General features: G+C 45.0%; 2 protein-coding genes and 2 long non-coding RNA genes across 21 annotated transcripts in view; 2 read left to right on the top strand and 2 right to left on the bottom strand.

The window, feature by feature from the left end:
* Window positions 1–2,840, bottom strand: part of Ccdc186 (coiled-coil domain containing 186) — a 33,571-nt gene extending 30,731 nt beyond the window's left edge. For 5 of the 7 annotated variants that reach the window (XM_087575539.1, NM_001427749.1, XM_087575584.1 and 2 more), the window contains 1 exon segment: window positions 2,629–2,840. The gene's annotated coding sequence lies outside the window, so the exon portion shown is untranslated. 7 annotated transcript variants of the gene reach the window in all.
* LOC148007943 (uncharacterized) lies at window positions 2,451–5,514 on the top strand. The gene is made up of 3 exons (XR_015648315.1): window positions 2,451–2,923; window positions 4,792–4,919; window positions 5,293–5,514. It is a non-coding gene; the product is annotated as an uncharacterized LOC148007943 (long non-coding RNA).
* Window positions 5,515–6,649: 1,135 nt separating this feature from the next.
* Tdrd1 (tudor domain containing 1) overlaps window positions 6,650–26,732 on the top strand; it is a 43,156-nt gene continuing 23,073 nt past the window's right edge. For 2 of the 12 annotated variants that reach the window (NM_001438258.1, NM_001438260.1), the window contains 12 exon segments: window positions 6,650–6,705; window positions 9,523–9,585; window positions 11,361–11,693; window positions 14,683–14,738; window positions 18,124–18,268; window positions 19,422–19,527; window positions 21,812–21,875; window positions 22,746–22,850; window positions 23,068–23,250; window positions 23,684–23,827; window positions 24,252–24,423; window positions 25,352–25,438. In NM_001438258.1, the coding sequence (NP_001425187.1) occupies window positions 11,390–11,693; window positions 14,683–14,738; window positions 18,124–18,268; window positions 19,422–19,527; window positions 21,812–21,875; window positions 22,746–22,850; window positions 23,068–23,250; window positions 23,684–23,827; window positions 24,252–24,423; window positions 25,352–25,438 (1,366 nt within the window). In that variant the 5' untranslated portion in view covers window positions 6,650–6,705; window positions 9,523–9,585; window positions 11,361–11,389. 12 annotated transcript variants of the gene reach the window in all.
* LOC148007944 (uncharacterized) lies at window positions 23,255–24,473 on the bottom strand. Its single transcript, XR_015648316.1, has 2 exons — window positions 24,392–24,473; window positions 23,255–23,719 (listed from the first exon to the last, which is right to left on the bottom strand). It is a non-coding gene; the product is annotated as an uncharacterized LOC148007944 (long non-coding RNA).

The raw sequence follows: 26,732 nt of genomic DNA on the forward strand, positions 1-26,732 counted from the left end.
ATTAAGCTTTTAAATTAAAATAAGGAAGTAGTGAAAGCCAAGAGCACCTGTGTAAGGTACATCAGTCCTGTTTCCCTGATGCAAAGAACTGACCCTTCGGTTTCCTAGAAGGTGAATTTACGTGGATCAATTTTACTTTTAGGAGACGGTTGTTTCAAAGATTTCTAGAATTCGTTCTCCAAGAAGGAAGACTGGAGCTTCAGCAGGCAAACACCTGAGTTTCCTCAGCTCTCTATTCCTTACACAGAGCCAACAACAGGCTGGCTTCTGTCTTCTGGGGCCTTTCCTACTTAACTTCAGCAAGGTGCTGGACAGCTGACGCATCTTGCAGCAGTAACACTCTCACCTTTGTAAAGGGCAAACAGGCAACCATAGTTTGGGTACTTTGACTCTAAAATGGTCTTTAAAATATTAAGGCATAAAATTAATATAAAATTCTAACTTAAAGCTACTTGTACATTAGCTGCAATGAAGTCTAAGAAAGTGTAAGTATTTTTAACTGTTCTTAAGGAAAAAAAAATCTGAAAACTGGGCTGGAGAGATGGCTCAGAGGTTAAAAACACTGACTGCTCTTGCAGAGGTCCCAAGTTCAATTCCCAGCAACCACATGGTGGCTCACAACCATCTGTAATGGGATCTGATGCCCTCTTCTGGTGTGTCTGAAGAGAGGACAGTCTATTGATATATAAAATAAATCTTAAAACAAAAATCTGAAAACCAAATATAAGAAAAATGGTCTCAATTAAATAGAATTTCTTTATTTACTTAAAGATTTAGACTTCTGCCTGAATTTGGCAAATTTGGTAAGATCTGGTGTATTAAAAACAACAATTATTTAGCACTTACTACCTTACCCTACAGTGGATCAGCTTAAGCTTTGAGAAGTATACTCATGATTGTAGCATTAGCCTAGGGCTTGTTTGGGCTCTTGGTGTCCACTGCCCCTTTACCCAATAGTTTACTCTTAGGGCAAACAAACTCTCTGTTAAGCAAGATCAAATAAGTTTGAAATGGTGTAAGATTATAGTAGCATCTAAACTGTAGGTCTAAATTATCTATCCTATTGCTGCTTCTAAAATAAAAAATAAAAACTGAATATTATAAGTGAAGTGAAATTCATGAGCAAAATCAAAATTTGACCTTAGATGTTTAAAGACAAAAATTATAAGAAAAACCTTAGTTTTATTAATGAAAAAACAAACCAACCAACCAGAATTTGAAGTTAACTATTCTTTCTTTACCTGAGTTGAATAACTTTTGTATGCCAGAGTAGAATGCTAATACCTTTCAAATGGAAAAGAGCTTTCTCAGTAGGGCTGCTTGTGCTTCCAACCATCACTGGTTGAGTGTTCTGTTTATTAGTCACCACATAACTATAAACGGGCTTTCAGAGCTGAACGTGCTAAGCCAGCAGCATGCCGCACTGCACAGCATCAATGGAGAACTCTTTGGATCCCATGTGAAGGAACTAAAGGTTTATGAGTGGTTCCTCTTCTATCACACAGCCTTTCAATCTGCAAAAAATCAGACTCAGAAATGTCAACCCTACCCCATGGAACCTGTTCTTAAAACAAACAAACACCTTAAGTTTTTATTATTTTGAATTAGAAAAAGCCTTTAAAAAATTAAACACAGTCCGTGCATCTTCTGGTAGTCTTCCAAAATTATATTTACTTAGACGTTACAAAGGAGAAGGCATGGGTAACAGAACAAGATTACGGCCTTCCCAAAATCTTTCCTGAACAAGTAAAGACCAAAAAGGAACAATAAAAGATGTAGGCCAACCATTTCTGTTGTTTCATTTGTGTAACCATTAATTAACAAAGTGTCTGTACTCGGTGTACTTCATACATACGATAGCAGTTTCAATATCACTTGTTTCCGGGTCCTTAATCTCCCTCACAATATCTACACTACAAATACAAAGGTGTAGTTACAGTTGGAGAGACCACATCCACACTAATAAACCTGACACTTAACAGACTGATTTTCCTTTGGGTGGCTACACGTGCACCTTTGAAACGCTGTCATACTGATTTGTTTCACATTTTCCTCAGACAAGCATCCTGTGTATCACTTCAGAAGAAAAGTCTGAGCATCAAAGGAATGTGACACAGGGTCTGATAAACCGATGTCATATTTTTACTATACTCTTTTCTGACTCTAACAAACGGAAGCCACAGGACTCAAGCTCAGGTGTTCTGGGTCTCTTCTCTAAAGAGAAACCCGAGTCTCTTCTCTAAGTAAAAATCAAGATGTGGATATTTAACAAGTTACAAATTGTTAGCTGAGCCATCGGTACCTCGGCTGTTTCCCTGGGATTGCTACTTTGAGAATACGTAGAAGGAGACAAATAAATCCGAATTGACTGCCCTACCAAGATTCATGAAATACATTGGTATCTTTGGAAAAGCCAGACGCTGCTAACCGCATCCCCGGAGATCCCGCGCAGGTGCAGCGGGGGAGCGGCCGCGCTCCAGGCACAGCCCCCGAGGGCTCCGCCAGCATCGTCACGTCCACGCGTGGAGTCGCGTACCTCTCGGAGCTAGCACCCCGTCACGTCCACGCGCGCAGACCGACGCCCGCCGAGCCCCCGGCGCCCGTCCCGGACGCCCCTCGGCTACTCACCGTCCGTCGCCCCGTCCCGGGCCGCACCCTAGCGAGGCCGATGAAGCTCCGGCTCCGGAGCCGGCGAATCCATGGCAGCGTCTAGCGGACGCGGAGTGGGTGAGGAAGTCACTCGCGGAGACCACAGCCGATTCCTGGCTCTCAGCCGAGGTTTACCCCTAAAACCCCCGCGGAGCTGACACATCAACAAAGATGGCGGCGACGCCGAAGCCGGCGCGGCTACAGCTGAGAGGGCGGGGCTCCTTGAGGGAGCCAATCAGTGCGACGCAGACCGCGTGACGCTAAGTACCTGGAGGTGGGCTTGGTTTCGAGGCACCGCCTCCGGACGCGGCGGTTTCTAGAGGCCCCGCCCAGCGTCTCGGCGCCACCTCTACTCCCAAGGAGGCTGTGGCAGGCTGACTTACTGGCCCTTGTCCAGTTAGGTCACTCTTTCCCTTTCCCGCCCCAAGCCTGTGCTTTCTGTCGGTAGGAAGTTGCTATATCTTTCTTCCTCACCCTTTGGCCGGTCATCTAATGAGTCAGTCAGTGGCATAAAGTAATAAAAGAAAACTTGAGATTATGGCTTCCCCGTTCTGATGGTGCAAATTTTGCACTGGCCATGGGGTGAGCCAAGTCCAGAGGAGCGGCGGATGTGAGCATTCAAGCATTCATCCCTAGTAGAGCTCTGCAGGGTTTCCATAATATCCTTGCCCTGAAGTCTGCAAGTGGCACCCGTTTACTAGTAAGCTGTTGATGCGCTCATGAAGAGGTTCTAAGCCCTCCCACCCCCGCCCCGGGGGCTGGGTATCCCATCTGGTTGTAAGAAGGGTGTATATTATAGTGACTAAACCCACTTAGGGGAGGTAGGGAAGGTGAGCAGTTTTAGTTTGGAGATTTTGCAAACCACTTCTGTTCAGAAAAAAAAGATGTTTTGACGTTTTGAACGGTATAGACATAAAGGGATAAAAGACTCATCTTTAATGGCAAGTTTGTAAATCAAAAAACATATTACTGTTAACACTACTTTCATAATCACTGAGGAGGAAAAACTTCAACGTGGTATATTACTTACCCTCCGTCTTTTTTAATCAGAAAACATGGCCTCCCTCTTCAAATTATGGTAATGTAATTACAGCACATTTTACAATTAAGGTGCCGTAGTGCTTTGAATAGGCTCCTGTGTTTGAATGCTTGGCCTATAGGAAGTGGCACAATTAGGAGGTGTGGCCTTGTTGGATGAGATATGTCATTGTGCAGGCAGGCTTTGAGGGCTCATAGAAAAGCTTTAGCCACGCCCACTGTGAGACAGGCGGTCTCCTCCTTGCTGCCTTGGAATCAAGGTGTAGAACTCTCTGCTTTCTCTCTCAACCCCATGTCTGCCTGCACACTGCTGTGCTCCCCAGCATGATGGTAATGACTAAACCTCTGAACCTGTAAACCAGGCTCGACTAAATGTTTGCTTTATAAGAGTTGCCTTAGTCATGGTGTTTCTTCACAGCACTGAGGCCCTAATTATGGGTTGAGCCAGGAGTAGTGGCTTACACCTGTTATCCAGACATTTGGGAGGTGCAAATAGGAACCACTTAGAGCTTAACCTCCAGGAGACCCTTTTTATAAATGCATGCATGCATACATACATACATACATACATACATGGGCTTTCTTGTTTTGGGGAAAAGAATGGTTTGACTTTAATTTAACATTACCAGTAAGATATGTTGTTACAAAAGGACTGGAAGGACAGAAACACTGAGTCGTTTATAGGCTCCTATTGTTAGAAGTAACCCTAGCATTATTCCTGAAATGTCTTTCAGAACTTATAACTGGTAATAAAATGTATTAAGTATGTCTGGGAAACTAATTTTTTAATCATAAGAGAAAAGAAATACTGGTCTAAAACCAAAGAGATGAGATTGAAATGTTGCAATCTAAAGTGGAAACTCTAAGGGTTCTTTGGAAAGTCAGTTTTGTCGGATGATGTTTTGTTGGGATGAACACGTGAAGGAGTGTTTCTTTAAAGTAGACACAGGCGTGAAAGGCTAAGGCAGACTCATGAAGGGATGTTTCACTGAAGCAGACACAGGAGAAAGGATGTTCTGCTTGAAGCCAAGGCTGAGTGAGGCCTGGCTATCTCTGCTAGGTAGCGCCCCTGCTGCTGATTCCTGTTTGCTATCCCAACTACAGAACTGGATTGCTGGTGTATCCATGAAGTGTTTGCGGGTAGATCTAGCTGCTGCTGCTGACCTGTGAACTGAACTTCGGATTTCCATACAACCCAGTTGGGATTCGCTCCAAAGAACCTTTTTAAACAGGTCCAATTCCCCATATCCTTTCTCTTCCATTACCTCTGGTGGGTGGTGGGCTACAAAGAAGGTTAGTGTTTAAGAACCATCATTAAAAATAGGTTTTGAAAAATTAAAGTTAGAGCAATCTTACATTTGGATTTAGAAATATCAAAATAAATTGGAGATTTTTTTTTTTCCTGAAGAAGTCAGTGAGGCAACGTTTGCCTTAGCATGGGCAGGGCCAGGAACTCAGTCCCTGGGGTGAGGGGGGAAATTTTGCAGGGCAGAAATGTAATCAACGTCAGTCACGTGATGAAACCTGTTATTCGTTATCCTAAATCATGTCTGTAAAGCGTATCAGACCATAGCATGCAATAAAAATGTGACTTTGCCTCTGTAGTCTTCAGAACAGCTCATACTCCACTCTCATCAGGAGAAGTGCATCAGACAAACTTCACCGTCATCGGGTACGCTCCCAATGTCCCACCAGTGCTGCTGGAAGCTGCCAATCAGGATAAACTGCCACAGCCATGGAGAGACAACCAAATACAAGGCTGGATTGAGGCTCAGAAGATGCATAGAAGCAGGGCAGGAATTCGAATAAATCGTGGGCTTCAGTTAATAATAGTGGTCTTGGACATGTTAGTTAAGGAGAAACTGATTATGACTTCATCATGAGAGCTCTTTTTATTCTATAAAGGTAAAAAGTATTCTAAAAGTTATTAAGAATGTAAAAGGCAATGCCAGGCATGGTAGCTGAATGAAAAAAAGAAAAAGGAAAAAAGGAAGTACATGACTGTTCCTAGGCATGCTGTAGTAGAAGGTTTATTACAGATACGAGAGCAGAGACAGAGACATGTAGGAGAGTCCAGAGTGAACATGACCCTGACTGGGCCATCTGAGGAGACCAGGAGGGGGAGAGCTGAGAGACAAAAGGGTAGACAAAAGACTGAATAACCAATGGGGCCGGATTACAAAGGGAAAGGCAGATGGGGGGAAGGGCAGCTCAGCTCTTGGGCTGGAGTTTAGGAATTGGGGGCGGGGCATGCCAGCCATACCCTGTAACAGGTAGGGACTGAGGGATATTGGGAGAACCTATCTGCCAGGTCCAATTTGATACATTAAATAGGCACCTCAGCCATTTGTCCCAGGTTTGAGACATAACAGTAGGCCAAGGCTTTAACCCCGGCATCCCAGAGAAGACGACAGGTGGTAGGTTATCACAGCCAGCCTGGTCAACAAAGCAAATGACAGAGGTATCTCAGGTGTGTTCAGGGATATCCGGGTCAACATCCAAATAACAGGCCTGCCAGGGATTACATAACGAGATGCAATCTCAAAACAAGGGAACTGATTCCCAAAAGTTGTCTCCTGACTTCCACATATGTGCCATGGCACGAAATAAGTGAAAATGTAAAAATAAAGACACGAATCTGGACATTGCTTCTAAACATTCAAGAAGTAACTGGTGGGACCCTGGCTCTGGTGTGCTTAGTTTCCATAGGAGGAGGCGCAGAGGAGTACACTGGAAAACCAGAAGTCCCTCCCATAGCTAACTAAAATAGCAACTCCAGTGACTCTCAGCTTGGCCTTTCCTCTGGGAATCTGCCCCCGGGGCTCCCGGAACACTTTTCTAGAGAAAGCTAGAAAGTCTGTAAAGCGTTGATGAGCCTGGGCCGCCACCGGCCCCAATCGGCTCAGCGCCACTGCACCTGCCCGCACTGGGCGCGTGGGCGGAGCTGAGCGCACGTGGGAGCAGACTGCGCAGGCGCGGGATCAACAGCACGCGGCAGCCTTGAGCGTCCGAGGCGAGGTGAGCACGGGTGAAGCTCTTGGACTTCGGGGCTGCGGGGTATGGCAAACACCAGCGTGAGTGATTAGCCTTAGAGACCGATCAGGGCCAGCGCCCTTTCGCCTTTTTCTGGGTCAGGCGGCCTGGTCGCCAAGGCGCGGGAGCTCGGTGTCAAGATCGCCTCGGGCGTGGATCGTTAGGAGCCGGAAGTCCAGAGCTGGACGTTGAGGTCGGGCGTTAAGTCGGGCGTTGGGCGGTCACAGGAGTTGCACGTGGGGACAGGCTGAAAGGACAGAGACCCTGGGACCGTCCTAGATCCGTGGGTGTGGGTGTGGGTGTGGGTGGATTGTGCCTGGGAGCTGAGCCCTGGAACTGGGGCGTGAGCAAGCAGAGGCCCTGTGCACGGTTTGGAAACAGCACTTTTAAAGTGTCAAAGTGTATGTGTGAATTCAGTGCTTTGGTTGAAGTCACAGATGGAGTGACAACTGTTACTGGCCACTAGATCCTTTCCATAAACTCTCTTGCCTCCTTTAGAATCGGGGGGTCACCAGGTTTATAAAGTGAGGTGCCTTACATCTGCTGGGTCACTCACTCTTGGCCCTTGGCTTTCCTAGGCCCCAGGTGTAAGTAAGTATAGGCCTCCGGAGTTAGGCAGACTGGGAATAGACTAATTAGGTACCTCAAGAGGGTGCTGGCACCGAGTCGGGTACGGTGGATGGAAGGTGGCAAGTTTTCCTATTAACTGGTCACTTAACATTTAAAAATGAAGAAATGTACGTTAACCGTGGGACCACATCTATCTTAAAAATGCAACCCCTCCTGGGCCTGGTGGTTTACCACCAAGCAGCTTCAGGGTAGAGGCGCAAGGGTGACAGATTCACGGCCAGCAAATAAAATTTTGCAGACTTGTTCCTCATGACACAAAGGTTGGGAGGTTGGGGAGTATGTATTGTGATAGAGTGATTTTTCCGTGTGTGTGTGTGTGTGTGTGTGTGTGTCCGTCCGTCCCTGTCTGTGTTCCCAACTGTCTGTCCATCCTTGTCCCCCCAAATGAGTTGTTTTGCAGGGAGGAGGATGATAGAAAGTGGCTTCCATTTCCCTGGGTGGTTTAAATCCTATCCCTTGTCTAATCCTCATGGTAGTATCAAGGAGGAAGTTACTGCTTCTGCATTTTATAGTCAGTGAATCCTAGAAAAAATGAAGCAGTTTTAAGGAGAATGTAGCTAAGTGAGGAAGGTGGGGCTTGGGCTTGATTTCTGGCCAGGCTTGTGGCCTACTGAACCGTTCATTGACTTGTACAGCTCTAAGACACCCTTTCCTTTTGGGTAAAATGGCCCTCCTGGAGTGCACAAAGTCACCAGAAAGAAAGGCATTGCCCCTGCCTTGAGTTTCTGAGTAAACACTAATCCTTACCAGGAAAACCTCTCTATGAGTCCTAGGCTCTGAACTCTTGGAGGAAAAAGACCTCCAGCCGGGTAAAAAGGCACAAAGATGGAAATATTCCCTGTGTGAATAAAAAGAATAAAAAGTCAGGGTCTGGGGTTGGGGATTTAGCTCAGTGGTAGAGCACTTGCCTAGCAAGCGCAAGGCCCTGGGTTCGGTCCCCAGCTCCGAAAAAAAGAAAAAAAAAAAAGTCAGGGTCTACTTTGGGAAGCTTTACTTCTCACTGCACTCAAAGCACAAGAGGAATACACGCAAAATGAAAGTCTCTCTCTTTCTCACTTTGGGTCAAAAAAACTATTTCATTAAATTCACCTTTTTCTTTTGACTGACAGTTCTATACATTTCAACACAAGCCACTGTACATTGATTCTCAATTCTGTTTAAGAAATTTGAGGGCCTTCAGATCTCCTCTGTTAGCTAAACCAGCAGATAATTTCTATGAATTCTGGGATTGTTACATTTTAATTCATCACCTTTAATTCAGTGTCTTATAAGAATAGTGTATTCTGGGCTGGAGAAACAGCCCAGAGATGAAGAGCACTTCACTGGCAGCTCTTACAGCACCCACATAGCGCACACCTGTCTGTAATTCCCATTCCAGGACTTCTGACACCCTCACACAGATGTGCATGCGTGCATGTAAAACACCTGTGTGCATAAAAATAAATGATAGCTTTTAAAATAGGTGCCACAGGGAGGTCATTGGTGTGGTTAGACCAGGAGATGCCATGACCTTCAGAACTATTTGTCTACTCTCCGTACTCATGTATGCAGGAGTCTATAAGCTGTAAGTCACAGAACTACACTACACAAACCCACTCAAGAGTTGGTGGCCGACATGAGATAAATGTAAGTGGCATAAATTGTCTTGCAGCTGCTGTTAGTTTTCCTGTGTGTACATGCCAGCCCTGTGACATGTGGAGGCCAGAAGACAGCTTGCATGACTTAGTTCTCTCCTACCATAAAGGTCCTGGGGATCAAACCAGGCCATCGGGTTTGGCAGCAAGTTCTTCTAACCTGATGAGCCATTTCCAGCACCTATGGTGCCTTTCTGTTCACTGGTGGCCTTTAATGTTAGATACAGCTTTAAAAGGTGATGGTGTCCTGATAGTATAAGTGCATGTATGTGTTAATATGTATAGAAACAGAAAGTGTAATGACTCAGGAGCTATGCCTTATAGAAAGTCGCATGGGTGGCCGTTTCCTTTGAACTCTCACGGCTGCCCTGGCTTAAACACTTAAGCATACATGTCGCTGCAGCGACCTAGTCAGGGAGTCCTGGCTCCCGCTTGCGTCAGAATGTATCTGCAGTCATATTCGGTTGTAGGTCACGATGTATGTGGCTCTCTGATAATAAAAGGTGGAGTCACGAGGAACTGGGCATTTCACCTGCAGGTGAAGGCAGCACTGGATGTCTGAGCGTTTGCAGGTCAACACATGAGTAAGAGTTGCAAAAAGGTCAGTTTTATTTTTTAAATACAGTCCCCAAATAAAAGTATGAAATTATATAAATCCACATTTGTATTGCAGTGGGAATTTCTGAGTGGGATGGAGTAGTGGAGTGAGTCAAACTGAAGTAGGCTACCTTGGACGGAGGACCTTCCTCTAAGCTTAAATCTTCTCTGTCTGTTGCTTAAACTTTATATAGTGATTAAATATTAAAGGAAATTTGCATGCTAATAAGGTGGGTTTGCTTGTGTAATTTACTTAAGGAGCTAAGTCATACCTAAATACTTAGATTTCACACAGACTATCCTGACTTTCAGGAGGTGATTGATACTTTGGCTTTATGGTGGCCAATGCTAATTAAGCCACACATAAGAAAAAGGCAAAAGCATATTTAGAGCCATTCAGAAACTGCTGAGAAATCCCTAAAACTCCAGCCAAAATTTAAGATATTTTATGAAACTCAAGTTTGTAGCTTAAAAAGCAATTTTCAAAATCAAGTATTCTAACACAGTATAGCTCAAAGATTTACCAGTGTCATATAGAGACATAAAGATAGGAAAAGACTAGAAATCTGTTTTAACTAAGTCATTTATGAATCTGTAAAGGCAGAAAAGATCAGAAATTCTGAAAGGTACCAACAGCCTTGGGTCTGGGCTGAGGTGTCCCGGGCAGTGTTTGTGGCATTGCCAGGCCGAGGTGGTGACAGTGTGGACCATGTGCGTTCAGGATGGAGACTGCTTCATCCTAATGGTGCCGGGCACCTGGAAATGCTTCACATCTACATGTCTGAACCTGAATTAGTGTCTTGGATGCTTCGCGTTCAGAAAACGTTCTGTTGACAGATTTTTTTTTAATCCAAATTCATTAATGTCAGGGTTGTACTGTAGCATTATCTAATTTAAAACAAGTAATAAAATAGGTGTTTTAGATACAAAAGGGGAGCATTTTTCTGCTGTTTGTTCAAAACCATCTTAAGTGACATTTAGTTTTCGGCTTCTCCTTTGGAAGGTTTTGAGGGCATAGGTGGTCTCAGCTGCGTGTTACATGTCACTCTGCTAAAAGGCGTTGTTGCTGGCGCCTCCCAGGGGCTTTGGACAGTGAGAGCACTCCTGCAGAGTGACAGGTAAACCTCAAGCCAGCAGCATCCTGACGAGTGTGCCTCCCGGCACTGCAGCTGCTGTAACACGGAAGGCTTGCTGAAGTCAGACTCCCTTTCAGAGGAAGCTACGTGCATAGGGCCTCGCAAAAAATGTTTTTCCAGTTTATGAAGTTCAGCTGGAGACTGTCAGAGCAGAATGCTTGAGCAGACCAGACAGAATCGGCGTCAGCTGAGAGGATTGAGGAGGGTGGTTTGGATGTCAGGCAAGGGAGGAGCCAGGGCCTCTGGGCAAGCGGGTAGTTCTGATGGGGGAAGAGTTGCCATGGCGTAAGATAGAAGGCAGAATGACATTCTGATGTAAGCAGTAGACTGTGTCATACCCACCAGGAAGAGGCTGGCTTTACCTGAGAAGCCGAGCTTTGAGTTGTGAGAGGTCTTTTCTCCCTGCACCTCAAGAACGCATGCTCCTGAGTTGCTGTAAATGAAGCTGCCAAACTTGGGATTTATGCTTATGAGTAAAGAAATACTTGTATATTGTAGGCCAGGTCTTGATAGCAGGGTTAAGTCTGCGTGGAATCGTTGCTAGGAATGATCTGATATGTAATGTTTGAACGGGATCACCTGTGCTTACAGTTCGTCTGCTTTCACAGTTAAATTCACCTCTTAAAAATATTTCTCTTCTCAGACGTCAGTGAATGTTAAGTTACATCTAATATGATGCCACGAAATAATTTGGAAGCCTCTACTTGTAAAATGGCAGAACCATTTAATTTTGAGAAAAAGGAAAGCAAACTTCCACCCCACGATTCTCTAAGAAGTCCTGTAGCACAGCATAACCATCCCAATTTCAGACTGAAAAGCCCAGAGAACGGAAATAAAAAGAACAATTTTTTGCTTTGTGAACAAAACAAACAGTACTTGGCTAGTCAGGAAGACAATTCGGTGGTCTCTTCAAACCCTGCTGGTATCAATGGAGAAGTAGGTGGGTCCAAAGGAGACAGGAAGACATTACCAACAGGTGAGTGGAAACCGCTCTCTTCCCACTTGATTCTCATGGACTCTGACTTCGCTTAACACAGAATACAGTAGGGTAGCGAACAGCCGTGACTGCAGGAGAGTTCTCCCACCCAGTCATTACTGAGACAGAAAACCAAGTAACGGCCTTGGCTTCGTTAATCACTGGAAAGATTCCACAGGGGGAACGACCACAGATGAAACCCCCCTGGGATGTAGAAAGGACGGGGTGTGGTGGTTTTAATGGCATTTCTGAAGTTGACTTACAATTAATTACCTTGTATATAGCAGCCCACATAGTTATGATGTTAATAATTTCATGTGATTTGCTTTTAAATAATTTGCTTTTTTCCCCTGATTCTTTAAAGAGAAGAGGGTCTGGTGTAGGACTTACCTTCTGGGTGTATGAGATGTGATATTTTAATGTTGTGTTAACCCAAGTCCTCAATGTGACCCTGAATGCTAGGAGGCCCTTAAGAAGTCAAAACTAAGGATATGTGAACTTACCCACAGCTCAGGTCACACACCAGCCTAGGCTAGTGGTTGTTGAATTTTTCCATTGCCATAAACTAATAAACAAAACCCAGATATGCCTGTTTTATTAAAAAACTACCTTCAATGGAACAGTAAAATTTCCATGTTAAACCTTAGTGCTTGTGTAGAAGTAGCTTTTTGTAATTTTTGCAAGGAAGAAAGGATTCTCCCAATTTCCCTTGAGGTATTGGAAACCACAGGCTCTGGCCTAAACGGGGGCCAGGCCTCCTCTGACTTAGCTTTTGCCCGGTGTTTTCTCACAACCTAACAGTGAGTCTGTCACTGCTTGGGCAACAGGAAATATTTTGCCCTCAGTGAAAAAAATGTTTAGATAAATTAGAGTCCGAGGAACAAGAGCCTGCCACTCCAAGCTTAGGTGCTTCGTGCACGGTGCAGCTGACCCCACGGCAGCTGTTGTCCAGATGGGCAGCAGGCCACTCGCATGTGAACCCAAATGGTGGTTCTAATGTAGCTGTGCAAGTTATTGTTATGGTCTGGGGCTCTACACTGTATTAGCATTAATACTTTTGAAATATATACATTTTATTAAAAATAAATTATTTTCATCTACTGCATTCTGAACATAGGTTTCCCCTCTCCACCTCCTTCCAGATTCGCCCCACAAACCCACTCATCCTTTCTTCTATCTATTCCAAACACAAACAGGCAAACAACTCAGAATTTAAAAAAGAAAAAGCACAAAAAGAGAAAATTTAAAACACAAATCCAAAACTATAATATGCAAGCAAAAGATTAGTAAGACCAAAAGAACAGAATAAAACAAAACCCAAGGCCACACTGGAGAATTCGCTTGGTGTTGGCATGGACTCCCTGGCTTGGGGCTGCTCTTACTGTCAGTCGGACTCCACTGGAGAAAATCGGTATTTCCTTTGTAAGTGGGTGTCAGTTGTGGAGATGGAGTCTTGGTTAGGGATGGAAGATCCTGTTCACTTCCCTGTCAGTGCTGGGACCGAATCTGGCTTGGACTTTGGCAGGTTCTGTACCTCCTGCCCCAGTCTCTGAGTGCCCATGTGTGCCAGTCCTGCTGTGACAGACTCTGAGAATCTTCCCACCTCCTCTTCCTTACAGCTGTCTGAGCCCTGAGGGGAGGGGTTTGATGGAGACACCTCATTTAGGACCAAATGTTTCCAAGTCTCTCCCTCTTGCAGGTTGTCCACAGTGTGGCTCGTATTAGTCCCCACCTCCTGCTGGAGGCAACTCTGATGGTGGCTGGTGAGGCACTAGCCTATGAGCAGAGCAGAGTGTCACTAAGTCATTTTACTGCCATGCTCCTTTAGCAGAACTGCAGTATTGATTTCCCCAAAGTCCATGACCTTTTGCCTTCTCGGCCACCTAAGCAATGTCAGCCATTGGTCCTAGCTCATGGAGTAGGCCTTGATCTACTCCCAAGAGTTGGTGGGTTAGTCCCACAATACATCTGTGCTACTCGCATCAGTACAGGTCAGGTAGCTAGTGTAGCGGTCAGGGTTGTGGCTGGGCTGTTGGTTACCGTTGCCCTCTGGTAATGTGCAGTGTCTTCTGGTACCATGAACACTGACTAGTCAGTAGGGGTGAGTGCTGCAGTGTGGCACCACCTCAAGTTCTCTGTGTTCAAGAATATGTAAGTGTTGTCTTAAGCAACGGGGCCAAGCGTCAGTCAGTCAGTCAGTCAGTCAGTAGCCTTGGCAGTGCCCTGAGGTGTTTGGAGGTTCCCATGGGGTCTCTGGCAATGACTCAGCCAGATGTAGCTGCTTCTCCATCGGAGGTTTCACGTGGGGGAGAACGTTGGGGCATTGCCTCGTTATTTTTGGTGACTCCATTTAGATTTCTTTCACTATATGTATATATTTTAAGAAGCCTCTACAGTAACAGGGTCCTATACAACTCCTCAAATGGCCCTGAATGTTAGCTGTCCCTTTTCTTGCCCCGTCCTCCCCTCTCCTGCCCTCTCTTTCCCTCTTTTCCCCTCTCCTCTGCTCCCCTCCCCTCCCCTCTCTCCCTCCTCTTCCTTTCCTTTCCCTGTTTAATTCTTCTGTGTATTAGCACTAACTCTTAATGTGCTCTTAATCTGTGAAGAACATTTGATGCTCCTTTTCCTGTCTGTGAGGCCGGAGTCTCTTAGATACTTTAAATTCACCTCATGGGAATCTAACTTAGTAGGCCATTCATTTAACAACTGCAAAATAGAGTCAAAAGGAATGAACTTGTCCACTTTGTGACTGGAGAAAAGTTTGCAGTGAAGTTTTCCGTTCAAGAAATGACCGGCATGGACCACCTGTGACCCTAGCAAATCCTTGCTCTCAACCAGAGAGAGGAACACCACTCACTCACTCACAGTGTGGCTGGGAGGCTGTGGGGTTAGCATTCTGTTTGGGCATCACCGAGGGATGCTATTTTATGTTTTCTGAAGTGAAAGCAGTAATTGGCATTTAATAGGAATTGTGTTTTCTCTCTCCCAGGAAACCCAGTATCATTAAGTCTTGGAAACAATTCACCACCTAACCAAGTAAAAACTGTAAGTTTCTTTTCTGCATTCTGATACTGTCTGTACTACTAAAGAGGCATCTGTTCTGTTAGGGTCAGTCAAGGTCAAGTTTGTCATTTCTCTAACCTACTAGAACTTTTCTTAGGACAATGTCCTTTTTTTTTTTAGATAACTGTAGATTCCCATTCAAGCAGTTGTCATGTGACCTAGAACATTGCCATCCTCACAGGGCCTTCCTTTCTGTGACCACCTCTGTTGGTTCTGCCCCTCCTTGAGCACTGGCAGTGGCTAACATGTGCTGAGTTGTACAGTTGGTCACTTTGAGAGCATTTTCTAAGGGGAATTCTAGTGCAGGTTTCTCTCTCTTAGCAATTCCTTGGTGATTGGGCTGGCTCGATTGTTAAATATGAATGCTTTGTCATGAGATGAAGAGGCAGGGATACGCAGTATTAGTTGGAGAAATACTTGTCTTTTGTCCATTTTCTAGGTGGGCCATTTAACTTTTTTATGTTTTGGTTTGTTTTTCTGAGACACAGGGCTTCTCTGTAGCCCTGGGAGTCCTGGAACCCACTCTGTAGACCAGGCTAGCCTTGAACTCAGAGTTTTGCTTGCCTCTGCCTTCAGTTCTGGGATTAAAGGCAGGCATCACTGACTTCATTTAGGTTTTTTGTTTGTTTGTTTTTTAAGTAATATACTTACTTTACTTCATGTGTCTGGTTTTGCCTCCATTCGTGTCTGTGTGAGGGTGTCAGATCACCTAAGACTTGAGTTACAGTTGTGAGTTGCCGCCATGTGGGTGCTGAGAATTAAACCTGGGACCTCTGGAAGAACAGCCAGTCTTGGCCCTCACTCAGGTTTTAACTGTTAAGGTTTGAAAGTTCTTTGTAAGCTTCAGAATCCAGGTCCTGCTTGTTCATTTGTTTGGTGAAGCCTGGTTTGCCTGGCCTTGCCCCTGCCTGCACCTAGACCTCCCAGCTCTGAAGGCAGCATTTTGCAGAACAAAAGGCTTCATTTAGGAGCTGGCTGGCTGGCCAGAATCTTCACATGAGTGCACATTGGACTTGGGAATTAAGACTGCAAACTCTTTGCTACTCTAGATCACTCAGATGTGTCTTTTTGAGAAAAATTTCAGAGTTTTTTATAATTTGATCTGTTTGAGTTTATTTTGTCAAAGGAGCTTGAGTTGAGGTCTCTTGGTCAGGTGGTCTGCTACCCTGGCTGCTGTTTGTGGGAGGTCAGCTTGTCTAGGTTGTCTGGGAACTAGTCAAGTCAGTTGAGGATACATAAAAAGTTGTAGATGTCACAGATGTGTTCGCTTCTTCATGGCTTTCCACGCATTGTCTGTCCTTCACCAGCACCATAGTCACAATCAGTGCCCAGTAGGTCCTGAAACCTTCCTGGGTTCCTTCCACTTTATTTTGATTTTCAAGATTGATCATTCTAGCCATTGTAGTTTGCTTGCCTTAAGATAGACTGACTAGAACAATCTTGTCTGTATCTGCGTGGAGACATTGCTCTGATGTCAGCATGGATTGCACTAAATCTGTCACCTGATGTTAGAGTTAGGCACCTTCTGTGTCGTCTTCTGACCACAGACAACCGTGTCTCCGTGTGTTGTCTCTGATCTCGTCACTTTGCAGCTTTCAGCCTCTGTGTTAAGTCATTTGTTAGATTTATGCTTAAGAATTATTTTTTGAGTGATTCTCCTTACATTTGTGTGTCCTTGAATTCATTGCTAAGAAGCAAAAATGGTAGCGCTTTCTAAACTTAGCGTGCATTCTGTTGAAGTCCTTTGTTCTAGGAATCAAATTTATTTGCTATACTGATTGATACAGTGACAGATATGGTAGTCTGTTTGGTGGGTTTATCTAATATGTTAATTAGCTCAGCAGCCTTGCATCTCTGAAGTAAACACCATGTGTCATGGGATAAGTGTTCTCTTCTGTTTCCTCAAAAGGAGACCCACTATTGTATTGTTGAGACATTTGATAAGAATTCTTTGGTGAAAACATCCTGGCCTTTGACATTTCTTTTTGCGGGGGGCGGGGGAGGGGGCTCTAAAGCTGGGATTTGTTTATAAACTTTAAGAACTGGTGTGTGTTGCTTCTGTAGTCAGACTTTACGTATGCAGAGCTGAGTCTGTTCTTGACTGGTTTGTGAAGTTTGTAGGGTGCGTAGTTCAGGTGTACTCCATTTATTTATTTCACTTGAAGAAGGAAGACGAGAGAGAAGTCATTGACCTGGGCACTTGTCTCCTGTGCTCACGGGCAACTCTTTCTCTTACCAGAACTTTAAGTGTCCCATAAGCTGTGATGTGTAGGTGTTTTGTTTATTTTTTGTTCAGTATGGCTTAACTCGCCCTCTGAGACCCACATGTTATTCAGAAGAGTGTTATTTAGAAGAGTGTTTTTGAGTTTCCAAGTGTTGGGAGTGACGAGCTTACTGTCCACTCCTGCTGGAACTCACCGTGGTCAGAGAGCCATCTGATCAGTTCCAGCTCTCCTTTCTCAGCTCCCGGCTCCTATGGATGCTAAACAGAGGACACATGCCTCTGAGTTGTGCCACAGCCCTCAACTCTTTGAAGTTGTGGTTTGATTTACAGCTCCGTGCTCTGTGTGGCTCTTGAACACAGTGTGTGTCCTGGTACACTGGCCATACTGGCCATTGTGTGTTCCTGCTGAGCCTGTGGCTGCACAGTGCTGCTGAGTTGTGACACTGCGTCTTCTCTGTCAGGTCATGTCAGTTGTTGAGAGAACAGGACTCTCCCATCTGTGCTCACTGGTCGCCTTTCTCTTCTTCACATGTGGACCTCTGCTGTTGTCTGCAAACATGCCTATGGCTGTGAGGTCTTGTTAGATTGACTGGCCACGTAATGTCCTCTGCTGAAATTATCTTTCCTCTGTAATCTTTTATCTGATAGCAATATGCTGACCCCTGGTCTCTGTTAATTAACATTTATGAACTAATGTTCTGTCTTTCTACTGCTTGAGTTTCTTATCTAAGATACATCTCCGTGGTCTCTCATCACCCTGTTTAACTGTACTGAACGCTCATCTCTGCCATCTATGCCTCCCACTCCCACTCGCCCTCCCCTCAATTCTCGTGAGTTACTTGAGCACCTCACAACTTCAGTTTGATCGGTACGGTACGTATCTCTGAATGGCTTTCCTAGGGTTACTGTGAATTTTATGTGACGTGCACACCATTGGGGGTGGCATCGTTTTACCAGCCTGAGTAGAGTTGGTGCCTTCTTTGCTTTCTTTCAGAGCTGCCTTAGGCCTGCTTTGTGTGCTAGGTTTAGGGCTGGGACTGTCTTCGAGAGGAGTAAGGAAAGTCTCACCTGCCCTGTCTCACAGTGCGGCGGCCCCCATGGAGTATCAGAAGGCGTTTAATATTGCTGTTCTTTGTCTCATAGAAGCCCAGCAATGCTGTGACTCCTGAAAAATCAAAAAAATCTCACAAGCTGTTTGAGAATGCCTTGTCCGTAAATAACCCAGCTCTCTTCAACTCGTTAGGACCGCCCCTGCGGTCCACAACCTGCCATCGCTGTGGCCTGTTCGGTAAGCAGGTTTGCCTTCAACGTCCACAGGGCGATCTTTCTGAGCATCTGAGGGGTATTTTATTGGAGTGAGCATGAACCATGTCATGTTTCAGGGAACTGCGAATGGCTTAGGTGGTGTCACCACCCTGTTAATTCACCCGAGTGGTGGCACGGTGGTGGCTGCTTCTGTCGTTCCTGCTGTCTCACCCCCTATTACATTTACGGTTTTCAAACAAAGAGCATGTCCTGAAAGGCACAGACACACATCTTACCAAGACAGAGAAGGTTTCTGTCCCCTCAGAAGGTCCCCATCATTCTAGCCCTGAGGTAGTCCTGTCACTAAGGGATTACAAAGCTGTAGGCCCACTCGTTTGCATTTTGCTTCATTACGAGTGGTTATCAGATTAATCTGTCAGTGCTGTTCCAGTTATTTCTGTTGGTTGAGAAATAGTAGCCATCGTGTAACTGTATCAGATTTTCACAATTTACTTTCATAAATGAACAGATGGCTGTATGCCTTTGCCATATAGAATGTCGTGTTTTGCCTGTCCCTGGTAAGAGGTGTGTAGCTTTTGGTTCTGGCAGTCAGAGCTGCCAAAACCTTTGCCCAATCTGCATATAGTGTCTGAGCCAAAGGTCTGAGGAACCCTCAGTCCTCTCGAAAAGCAGTCAGTGCTGTAACCACTACGGTATCTCGTCAGCCCCCTCCGTAGCTGGATTTTGCTACTTTGTGGGTTCTTCTTCCTTCCACCCTTCCCCATTCTTTCCACCCTTCCAACCCCTAGCGCTAGCTAGAAGGAAGGATAGAGGGGAAGGGGCACCATTATGATGAGATGACTTCCTGCTGATTAGGGGCGTCAAGGTCCTTGGAAGGTTTGATCTTCACTGTCAGGTTATCTAAGGCCCTAGCACTTACTATATACCTTGTAAAAAGTCCCCAGGATCCAAACGCCACATAATCGCAACTCTCCGCTGCTGGCAAAATCGTGCCACTGCCAGAGCATGAGGGAGAATCATAGCTGTTGCTGTGGACAGTCTGAAGCAGCCCATGTCCCACACCTGGGATTGAAAAGAAAAGATGTAATATTTCTGTGGTTTTTAAAGAAACCAAAATGCCCAAATTACTACACCCTTCTGTAATGCCTCAGACTGAGACAGCCTGTGCTCTGCAGGGTCGCTGAGGTGTTCCCAGTGCAAGCAGACATATTACTGCTCCACAGCATGCCAGAGGAGAGACTGGTCTTCCCATAGCACCATCTGTAGACCTGTGCAGCAAAGGTTAGCGCTGATGATTTCACTCTTTGGGGACGGTGGATGTGGGTAGCTCTGATGAATGAGATATAGTGACTTAAGCAGGCCCAAGCTATATACACGGTATTGCAACCCCCGCTATGCCTGCTTGCACGTCAGAAGCACTAGTCATGTATAGCAAGATTTAGGACTACAAGTAATGTTACATTTTAGATTTCTGAGCACCACATGTATCTGGTACCAAAAGGAAGTGGTGAGCCTCCATGCGGGTGCTGGGAATCGAACCCAGGTCCTTTGCAAGGACAAGAAGTACTCTTAACCATTGAGCCAGCTCTTTATCCCCTCAAGTACATCTTTAATAACTGGCATCTTATAGTGCTCTACTTGTTGCCCGGGATGTGGTCCTGGACGTTAAACGATGTAGCTCTCCCAGTGCCTCAGCAAGTGTAGCTTTGAAATAAAAATGTCGCAATTTGATGGCATTTTCTAGTTTACACACAGTTGTCTATGGGATGTAAGGACTGTATTTTACAGACAAGGATCCTTGCCGGGAGCCTGCCCAGCCTGGCATGGCCTTAAAGTGGGACACAGAGTCTGACATGGTTTTAAAGACTGATGGTCTCTGGCCTTCTAGCTCTCTAGCTATACTGAGTGCTTGCTGATAACTTCCAACAGATTCTAAAGACTTTCTTGATTATTCTATGGTTAAAAAACACTGGCTTCTTTTCTCTCTAATGCTGTGTTTTATTAAACATTGGAATTCTGCATTTTATTTTACTCTTTATGGTTTAAATAAGCGCTAGGGGAACTTAACTCCTTACTGCTCTGTGCTGAGAACTTAACTCCTTACTGCTCTGAGCTTCATTAAGTGCTAAAAACTTAACTCTTTATTACTTGTACTTTAAAGAGTGCTAACATCTGGTGAATGACATGTGCTGTTTAACAGCAGGGAATTGAGTAAAAGGACGGACTGCCAGGGCTCCTTTCCCTGGTGAACCAGAGAGGAAGGAAAGGAAAAGAATTAAGATGCTTTATATAGACAAATATGCACAAACGCATGCACATTCATATACCTACACTCTGGCTGGGCCCAACTGTCTGTCACAATTAACTCCACCAGTATTCATGCATGCTTGCATACCTACATAAATACCTACACACAAACATAGAGACAAACAGACACATGGATGGATGGATGGATGGATGGATGGATGGATGGATGGATGGAGGATGGATGGATGGATGGATGGATGGAGGATGGATGGAGTCTGGATGGATGGAGGATGGATGGATGGAGGATGGATGGATGGATGGATGGATGGATAGATAGATAGATAGATAGATAGATAGATAGATAGATAGATAGATAGATAGATAGGGCAGAACTCTCCAAGCCAAACCATTCAACTGACAACTTTCTTTTCTCTGGTCTTTTATACGTTCTTAGACAAAAAGTTCTTTAGAAAATTACCTCATAGATAAAATGTTACACAAAAAAGGGAGTTGCAGAAGGATGCTGATATTAAGTTCAAAGCAGTGTTTCATTCTATAAGCTCGTCATAAGGTCAAAGCAACAGTCTCACATGGCCTGGCTCTATCACAGTGCACACCTGTGTCTTCATCCTTAGACCTGAATGTTTTTCCTGGATCACAAAATTGTCCCAAGTCTAGTTCTCTTGCTAGTGTGATTATGAAAGCATTTTGTATTTCTTCTTATGCAGCATTTGCTTACTATTATGAGGAGTGAACACATTCTATTCTTGATTCTAACTTTATTACATCTTTCTAGCAACTAAGACTATTTCTAAAAACTTTCTTCCTAAAATTATTTGAAACAAATCAGGAATTCTATAGAACTATTACCTATTTGTCTATATAGCATCACTACAAGATAGTGCATTTTCTTAGGTCTACAGAAATCTGCTAAAAAGGGTAAGTCAATACCTAGTAATTATTATGTATTTAATATTAACAGGAAAAGCATATTAATAGTAGCAATCTTTCCTCAGATTTAATCTTCTCAGCCTTGCCTCAAGAAGCAAATCCATTGTAGACTTTAGTTGACTGGCAGAGCCATGTCAGGAAGACCACCTCCTAGGTGGTTCTTACCATCTCCTAGGTCGCTCTGGGAAGCTGTGAGACCTGGGCTTTTTAGGCCTTCATAATGAGAGGCAGGACAAGTCAGGGCTACTGATCTCCACATTTTTTCCCTTCTAAATTTTATTGATTGAGAATTTAGAGAAATCGAGATGTGTGACCTCTCCTCAGTTTCTTCGTACTGTGAGCATCATAATCACTTGTTTCATTACAGTCTGCATAAGCTTGAAGATAATAAGTCACCATTTGAAACAAAGACCATTGACGTGAAGAATGAGGTAGGATATTCTTCGACATTTTAGTAAATTTTAAATGTCCTGTATAAAGATATTTTGAACTAATACATCATGTCTGTGTAAAGTAAGCAAAACCCCATTAATTCCATAGTGTTGGGATGGGATGCCATAGGGTGCCTGCTTGGGGCTTTGGGGAATTATTTCTTTCCAGTCTTTCCCCAAAATGTCCTTGAGCCAGCTATGTTTCTGTATAAGTAAGGTGGACTACTCCCTAGCCCTTGCCTTGCAGCCCCTCTAGCCCAGGCTCTCCCTCTGTGGGTCTCTGCCCTAGGCCTGTCTCTCCGGTATTGCTTCTGTCAGCTCTCCTCCATCTAAGTAACCATTTGGGCAAAGCATTCATAATACCACTGCGTCCAACTTGCATTCACAGAGAATTCTTCTCTTTCTGTAGCTGATAGTGCCTCCTACTGAAAAATATCTCTACAGTATCTATTCTTACAAAACACTAGCAGGTAAACATTTAAATTTAGCCAGGTAGAGTGACTCGTGCCTGCAAACCCAGCATTTGAGAGGCTGAGCCAGGTAGATAGTGTTGAGTTCTAGGCTAGCTGAGGCTACATAGCTTCAGGCTAGCCTCCATTGCAGGGTGAGAGAATATCTCAAAAGCTAAACCAAAAATTCTTGAAAGTTGAATGGATTCATCTGTGTAACTACCAGGAGGTTATGTTCCTGCTGCCCACATTCCTGACTTGGACCCCGTGTTGTGTCCCCTGCCTGCAGAGAGTTGCTCTCAGGAGTCTCAGAGCCTCCCAGCTTCTGTGGTTTGTGACTCGTGTGTAAGAGTGAGACCTTGTGGCCACTAGGCCAGTGGGAGTAGGCTATGTCAGAGCTGTGTGTGCTTGTTCCAAGCAGGTTGCCTGTCCCCTGGGAGTTACTAAAGAAATGACAGCTGGTGCAGAGAGAGTAATGTTTTCTGATCTGAGGAGTCTCCAACTGAGGAAATCCATGGAAATAAAGGTACTGGGTTTGCTTTCCATGGAGAGAGATCAAGAGAACCGCTGGGTTTTACTCTTGGTTTGTTGTACTTGATTGAGTTCACAGTGTGACTAGGTCTGACTAAGTCAATAAAGACTATAAAATTACACACTGCTTTTCTCTATCTTAGGTGTAAAATTTAAGGAACTTATGCTTTTTCTCTTTTTCTTTCTTTCTCTCTTTTTCTTGTCTTTGAAAGGGCACAGTTACTGAATTCAAGCACCCGGGTCATTTTTATGTCCAGTTGTATTCCTCAGAGGTTTTAGAGTACATGAACCAACTCTCTGCAAGTTTGAAAGAGACATATGCAAATATGGTGCCTGAAGACGGATATCTTCCTGTTAAGGGGGAAGTCTGTGTTGCCAAGTACACGGTTGATCAGGTAACCAGTCACTGAATTGTTTAATAGGATGCTCATGACGACGGAGCTATTAACGCCGCAGCGGCTGTCGTGGGGCAGACTCAGGTCATCCCTGCATGCTCCTCCCTGCCCTGGCCCACCAGGCTCTGCGGCCTCACTCCTAAGCAGGCGGCTGTGTCACACCACTTGCTGGCCTTCAGAGTTGCTCTTCAGTGCGCAGCCGAGGCAGGGTACAGTTGTCATCCGGGCTGGGGTAACTTCAGAGTTCTATACCTCTGAAGATGTCCAGACTGGGACACATAGGGATTTCTCATCAGAACAGCGGTGGCTTTTTGGGTGCCTCTGGAGGAAGCAGGAACCTTTGTTTGCCTGCCACCTAGGCTGGCTGATGGCTTCTTAGACCAGGATTGTGAAAGTTGTGTTCAAAGCAGAGTGCCGCCTATCTGCCTTGCAGACCTGGAACCGAGCCGTAGTAGAAGGCGTGGACGTGCTGCAGAAGAAGGCACATGTCTTGTACATCGACTACGGAAATGAAGAGATCATCCCAGTCGACAGAATCCACCAGCTAAGCAGAAGTATCAGCCTGTTTCCCCCTTCCGTGAGTCCCTTCCTTGTGAACTCCTGTCAGCATCCCTGCTTTCCTCCTGGGTCACTGTCTGTGGATGAACACCCCGGAGCTGCCTCTCCTGTTCTCTAATTAAGTAGCATCTCCTGTGAGTAAGTAGCTTTTCAGCATGTCATACTTGGCTCTATAAAACCAGTCACTTCTTTATTTGTATACTATTGGAAAGAAGCCAGACTTGATGCACAGTAAAGGTAAAGTTTTTATCTCTTATCTATTTCTGAGGCTTCGGGTACCAAGAGTTAGCCTTGCCAGCAGAAGCATCAGAGGTCAATGTGAGCACACTGCAGATGCCCTGCCTGGTTCACACTCAAGGCTTTTGATGATTGTTTTCAGCATGAAATACATTCTTTTAAAAACTCTTTAAATCATTAAAATTTTCATTTTCCATTCTTTTCAGGCCATAAAGTGCTATGTGTCAGGAGTCGTCCCCGCTGCGGGTGAGTGGACTGAAGACTGTGTTGTAGCTGTCAAGGCTCTGCTGTTCGAGCAGTACTGCTCTATCAAGGTCGTGGACATCTCAGAGGAGGAGGGGCTCACCTGTGCTGTCGACGTCGTGCTGCAGAGTTCAGGTAAGATGTGAGTCGTCGTCTTCACGCTCCTTAGTTCCCATCTGTTTCTCAGAGGAGCAACAGAACCATGGAATAGGACCAAGTACTCTGTGTAGTGTCATTCCCATTGTGATGAAATGGGGCCTTGAATTAGGTATTCATCCACACTGTGGGATCTGATGGTTTAGAAGGCCAGACGTGGGACAGTAAGAGGCTACTGTGCTATTATCCTTATACTGTTCTCATAATGGCTCCTGTGAGTTCTGCAGCTTTACAGAGGAAGCTAGTGGCTGTCTGTGATCTGTTGACCCATGCATTTCCAGCAGCAGCACTCACAGATGTGCATAGCACTGGCATTAGTGTTCAGTTGAGGAGCAGATGCAGTCAGGGATCCTGTCCTTTTGTAGTTTACTATCTTATACGGCATTACTCACTGCCTCAGCTTCCAAGACGCTATGCCTTCCTCTCACAGAAGGGCTATCCTGGGCACTTGGTAGAAGAGGAGCTGGTCTGTTGGAGTTTAGTGTGAATCTGTTTTTGTTTCGTTGACATGCGAATCTCATGTTTCAACTGCAGCCTTGGGATGTGAGTTTCTGTCAGCGATGGCTGCTCTGTGTAGGCCTGTGGTCCTGTGCCTTTAACAGAGTTCTTTGGATAAACTGGTTAATTCAAGTGCGCTTTGGAGATAACCGACTTTTCTATTCTTTGGAATTTTGAAGATGACTTTTTTAGTGAACTTTCTGGTCCAGTGACTGGTAATTCTGGTTGAATTTTAGAAACTGCTTTTGTGGGTGTTATTTTGCCCATAACAATTGACCTGCTAAGCAAAGTCTGTGCAAGGATTTATAATGTCTGACGCTCGTGGGTGACTCGTTTCTTTCTTTCTCTTTGCCTGTGATGCTTTACGTAGTGTCTCAATGGAGATGTGTTTTTCTGAATCACCTTTTAGGAAAACAGCTGGACCATGTGCTTGTGGAAATGGGATATGGTGTGAAACCTGATGAGCAGAGCTCCAAGAAGCAAAGTATGGACCCAGGTGAGTATACGGGCTCATGCTGGGCAGGGGCTGCAGTTAGACAGCAGCGTACTCCTCATCCCCGCAAGGATTGGTGGCAGCATTGTCAGGCCCACTGCAGAAAACAGGGTAGAGTTCGTTTAGAAACACAGTATGTGACCTCAGACTTCTCCTCTCCTCTGTGTTTTGCAGATGAATCCTAATCCAACTGAGTAGCAGGACTCTTTAGCTTGAGGGCTTTCCAGGGCAAACGGCCTTTGCATGGTTGATTCTCAGCCTGGCTGTTTACTCCAGCAAGGAGTTCTCTGGAATTCAGTTGGAGTGGGACAGTGTTTAAGTGTAGGTTTTGACTTGTTAGCTGGTGTGAATGATGTATGCATGCACATTTACACCAAGTCTAACAAGGGAATTAGATCCACCGCTAGCATTTTTCATTCCATTGCTTTACGGTGTATTCCTCTCTTACACTGGTCTTTGGATGTAGACCTGACTCCCAGTCTTTTGTCCATGGTACAGAGGTGACACCAGGTTGATGAATATTCTTCCCAAAGACAGGCTGGACAGCCCCGGATCTACCGTCTCCTCTTGCCCCATCTTCTGCCTGTTTACTTGGTGGCCTGGTTGCCAAGTCATTTTTCGCTTTCCCCAGAATACACTTGGTTCTATCTTTTTCTTCCCTCCCTTCTTCCATCCATGTTTCCTTACCGCCATGTCTTTAGGAACATTTAGGACAATGGGAACAACCTTCTGTGGCTATCTTTTATCTCCAGCCTGGGTCCTATGGTGCTTGTCCCCATGGTGTCCCTAACACTGAAATCCTTGTGGAAACGTTGAGTGTTTCTCTACCACCTACAGAAGAATCAAATAATAGTCTAGTAGTCATCATGCTTAGGACCATAAATGCTGATGGTGCAGAGTAAGGAAAATTAATGAGGTAAACCTGGGCCCATGACAGAGTAAAAGTTGTGACAAGAAAGCTAAGAAGAGCAGCAGAGGGTAAGTGCTTCTGGGTAAGGCAGTCACTCTTGAGTAACACAGATGCATTGTAGCACTGCACAGCAAGCAGCAGAAGGGCCCAGAGAGCTCTGTCCACTCTGCTAAGGCTCCCTGGAGGTGTAAAGACTGTGTGGAATGGAGTTCTGTGGTCCACACAGAAAGATTATGCAAGGGTTGGGTAGAGAAAACCCCCTGCAAAGGTCCCTGCTGAGACGTGGGATAAAGGAGTCTTGAAGGGACCTAAGAGATAAAGAACACATTTGCAAAAGGCACCAGTTTAAAAGGACATGGCTGGGTCTGAAAAACTGAAACTGAGGTG

The sequence above is a fragment of the Rattus norvegicus genome, chromosome 1, assembly GCF_021556685.1.
Source record: "Rattus norvegicus strain SHRSP/BbbUtx chromosome 1, alternate assembly SHRSP_T2T, whole genome shotgun sequence".
Classification (NCBI taxonomy): Eukaryota; Metazoa; Chordata; class Mammalia; order Rodentia; family Muridae; genus Rattus; species Rattus norvegicus.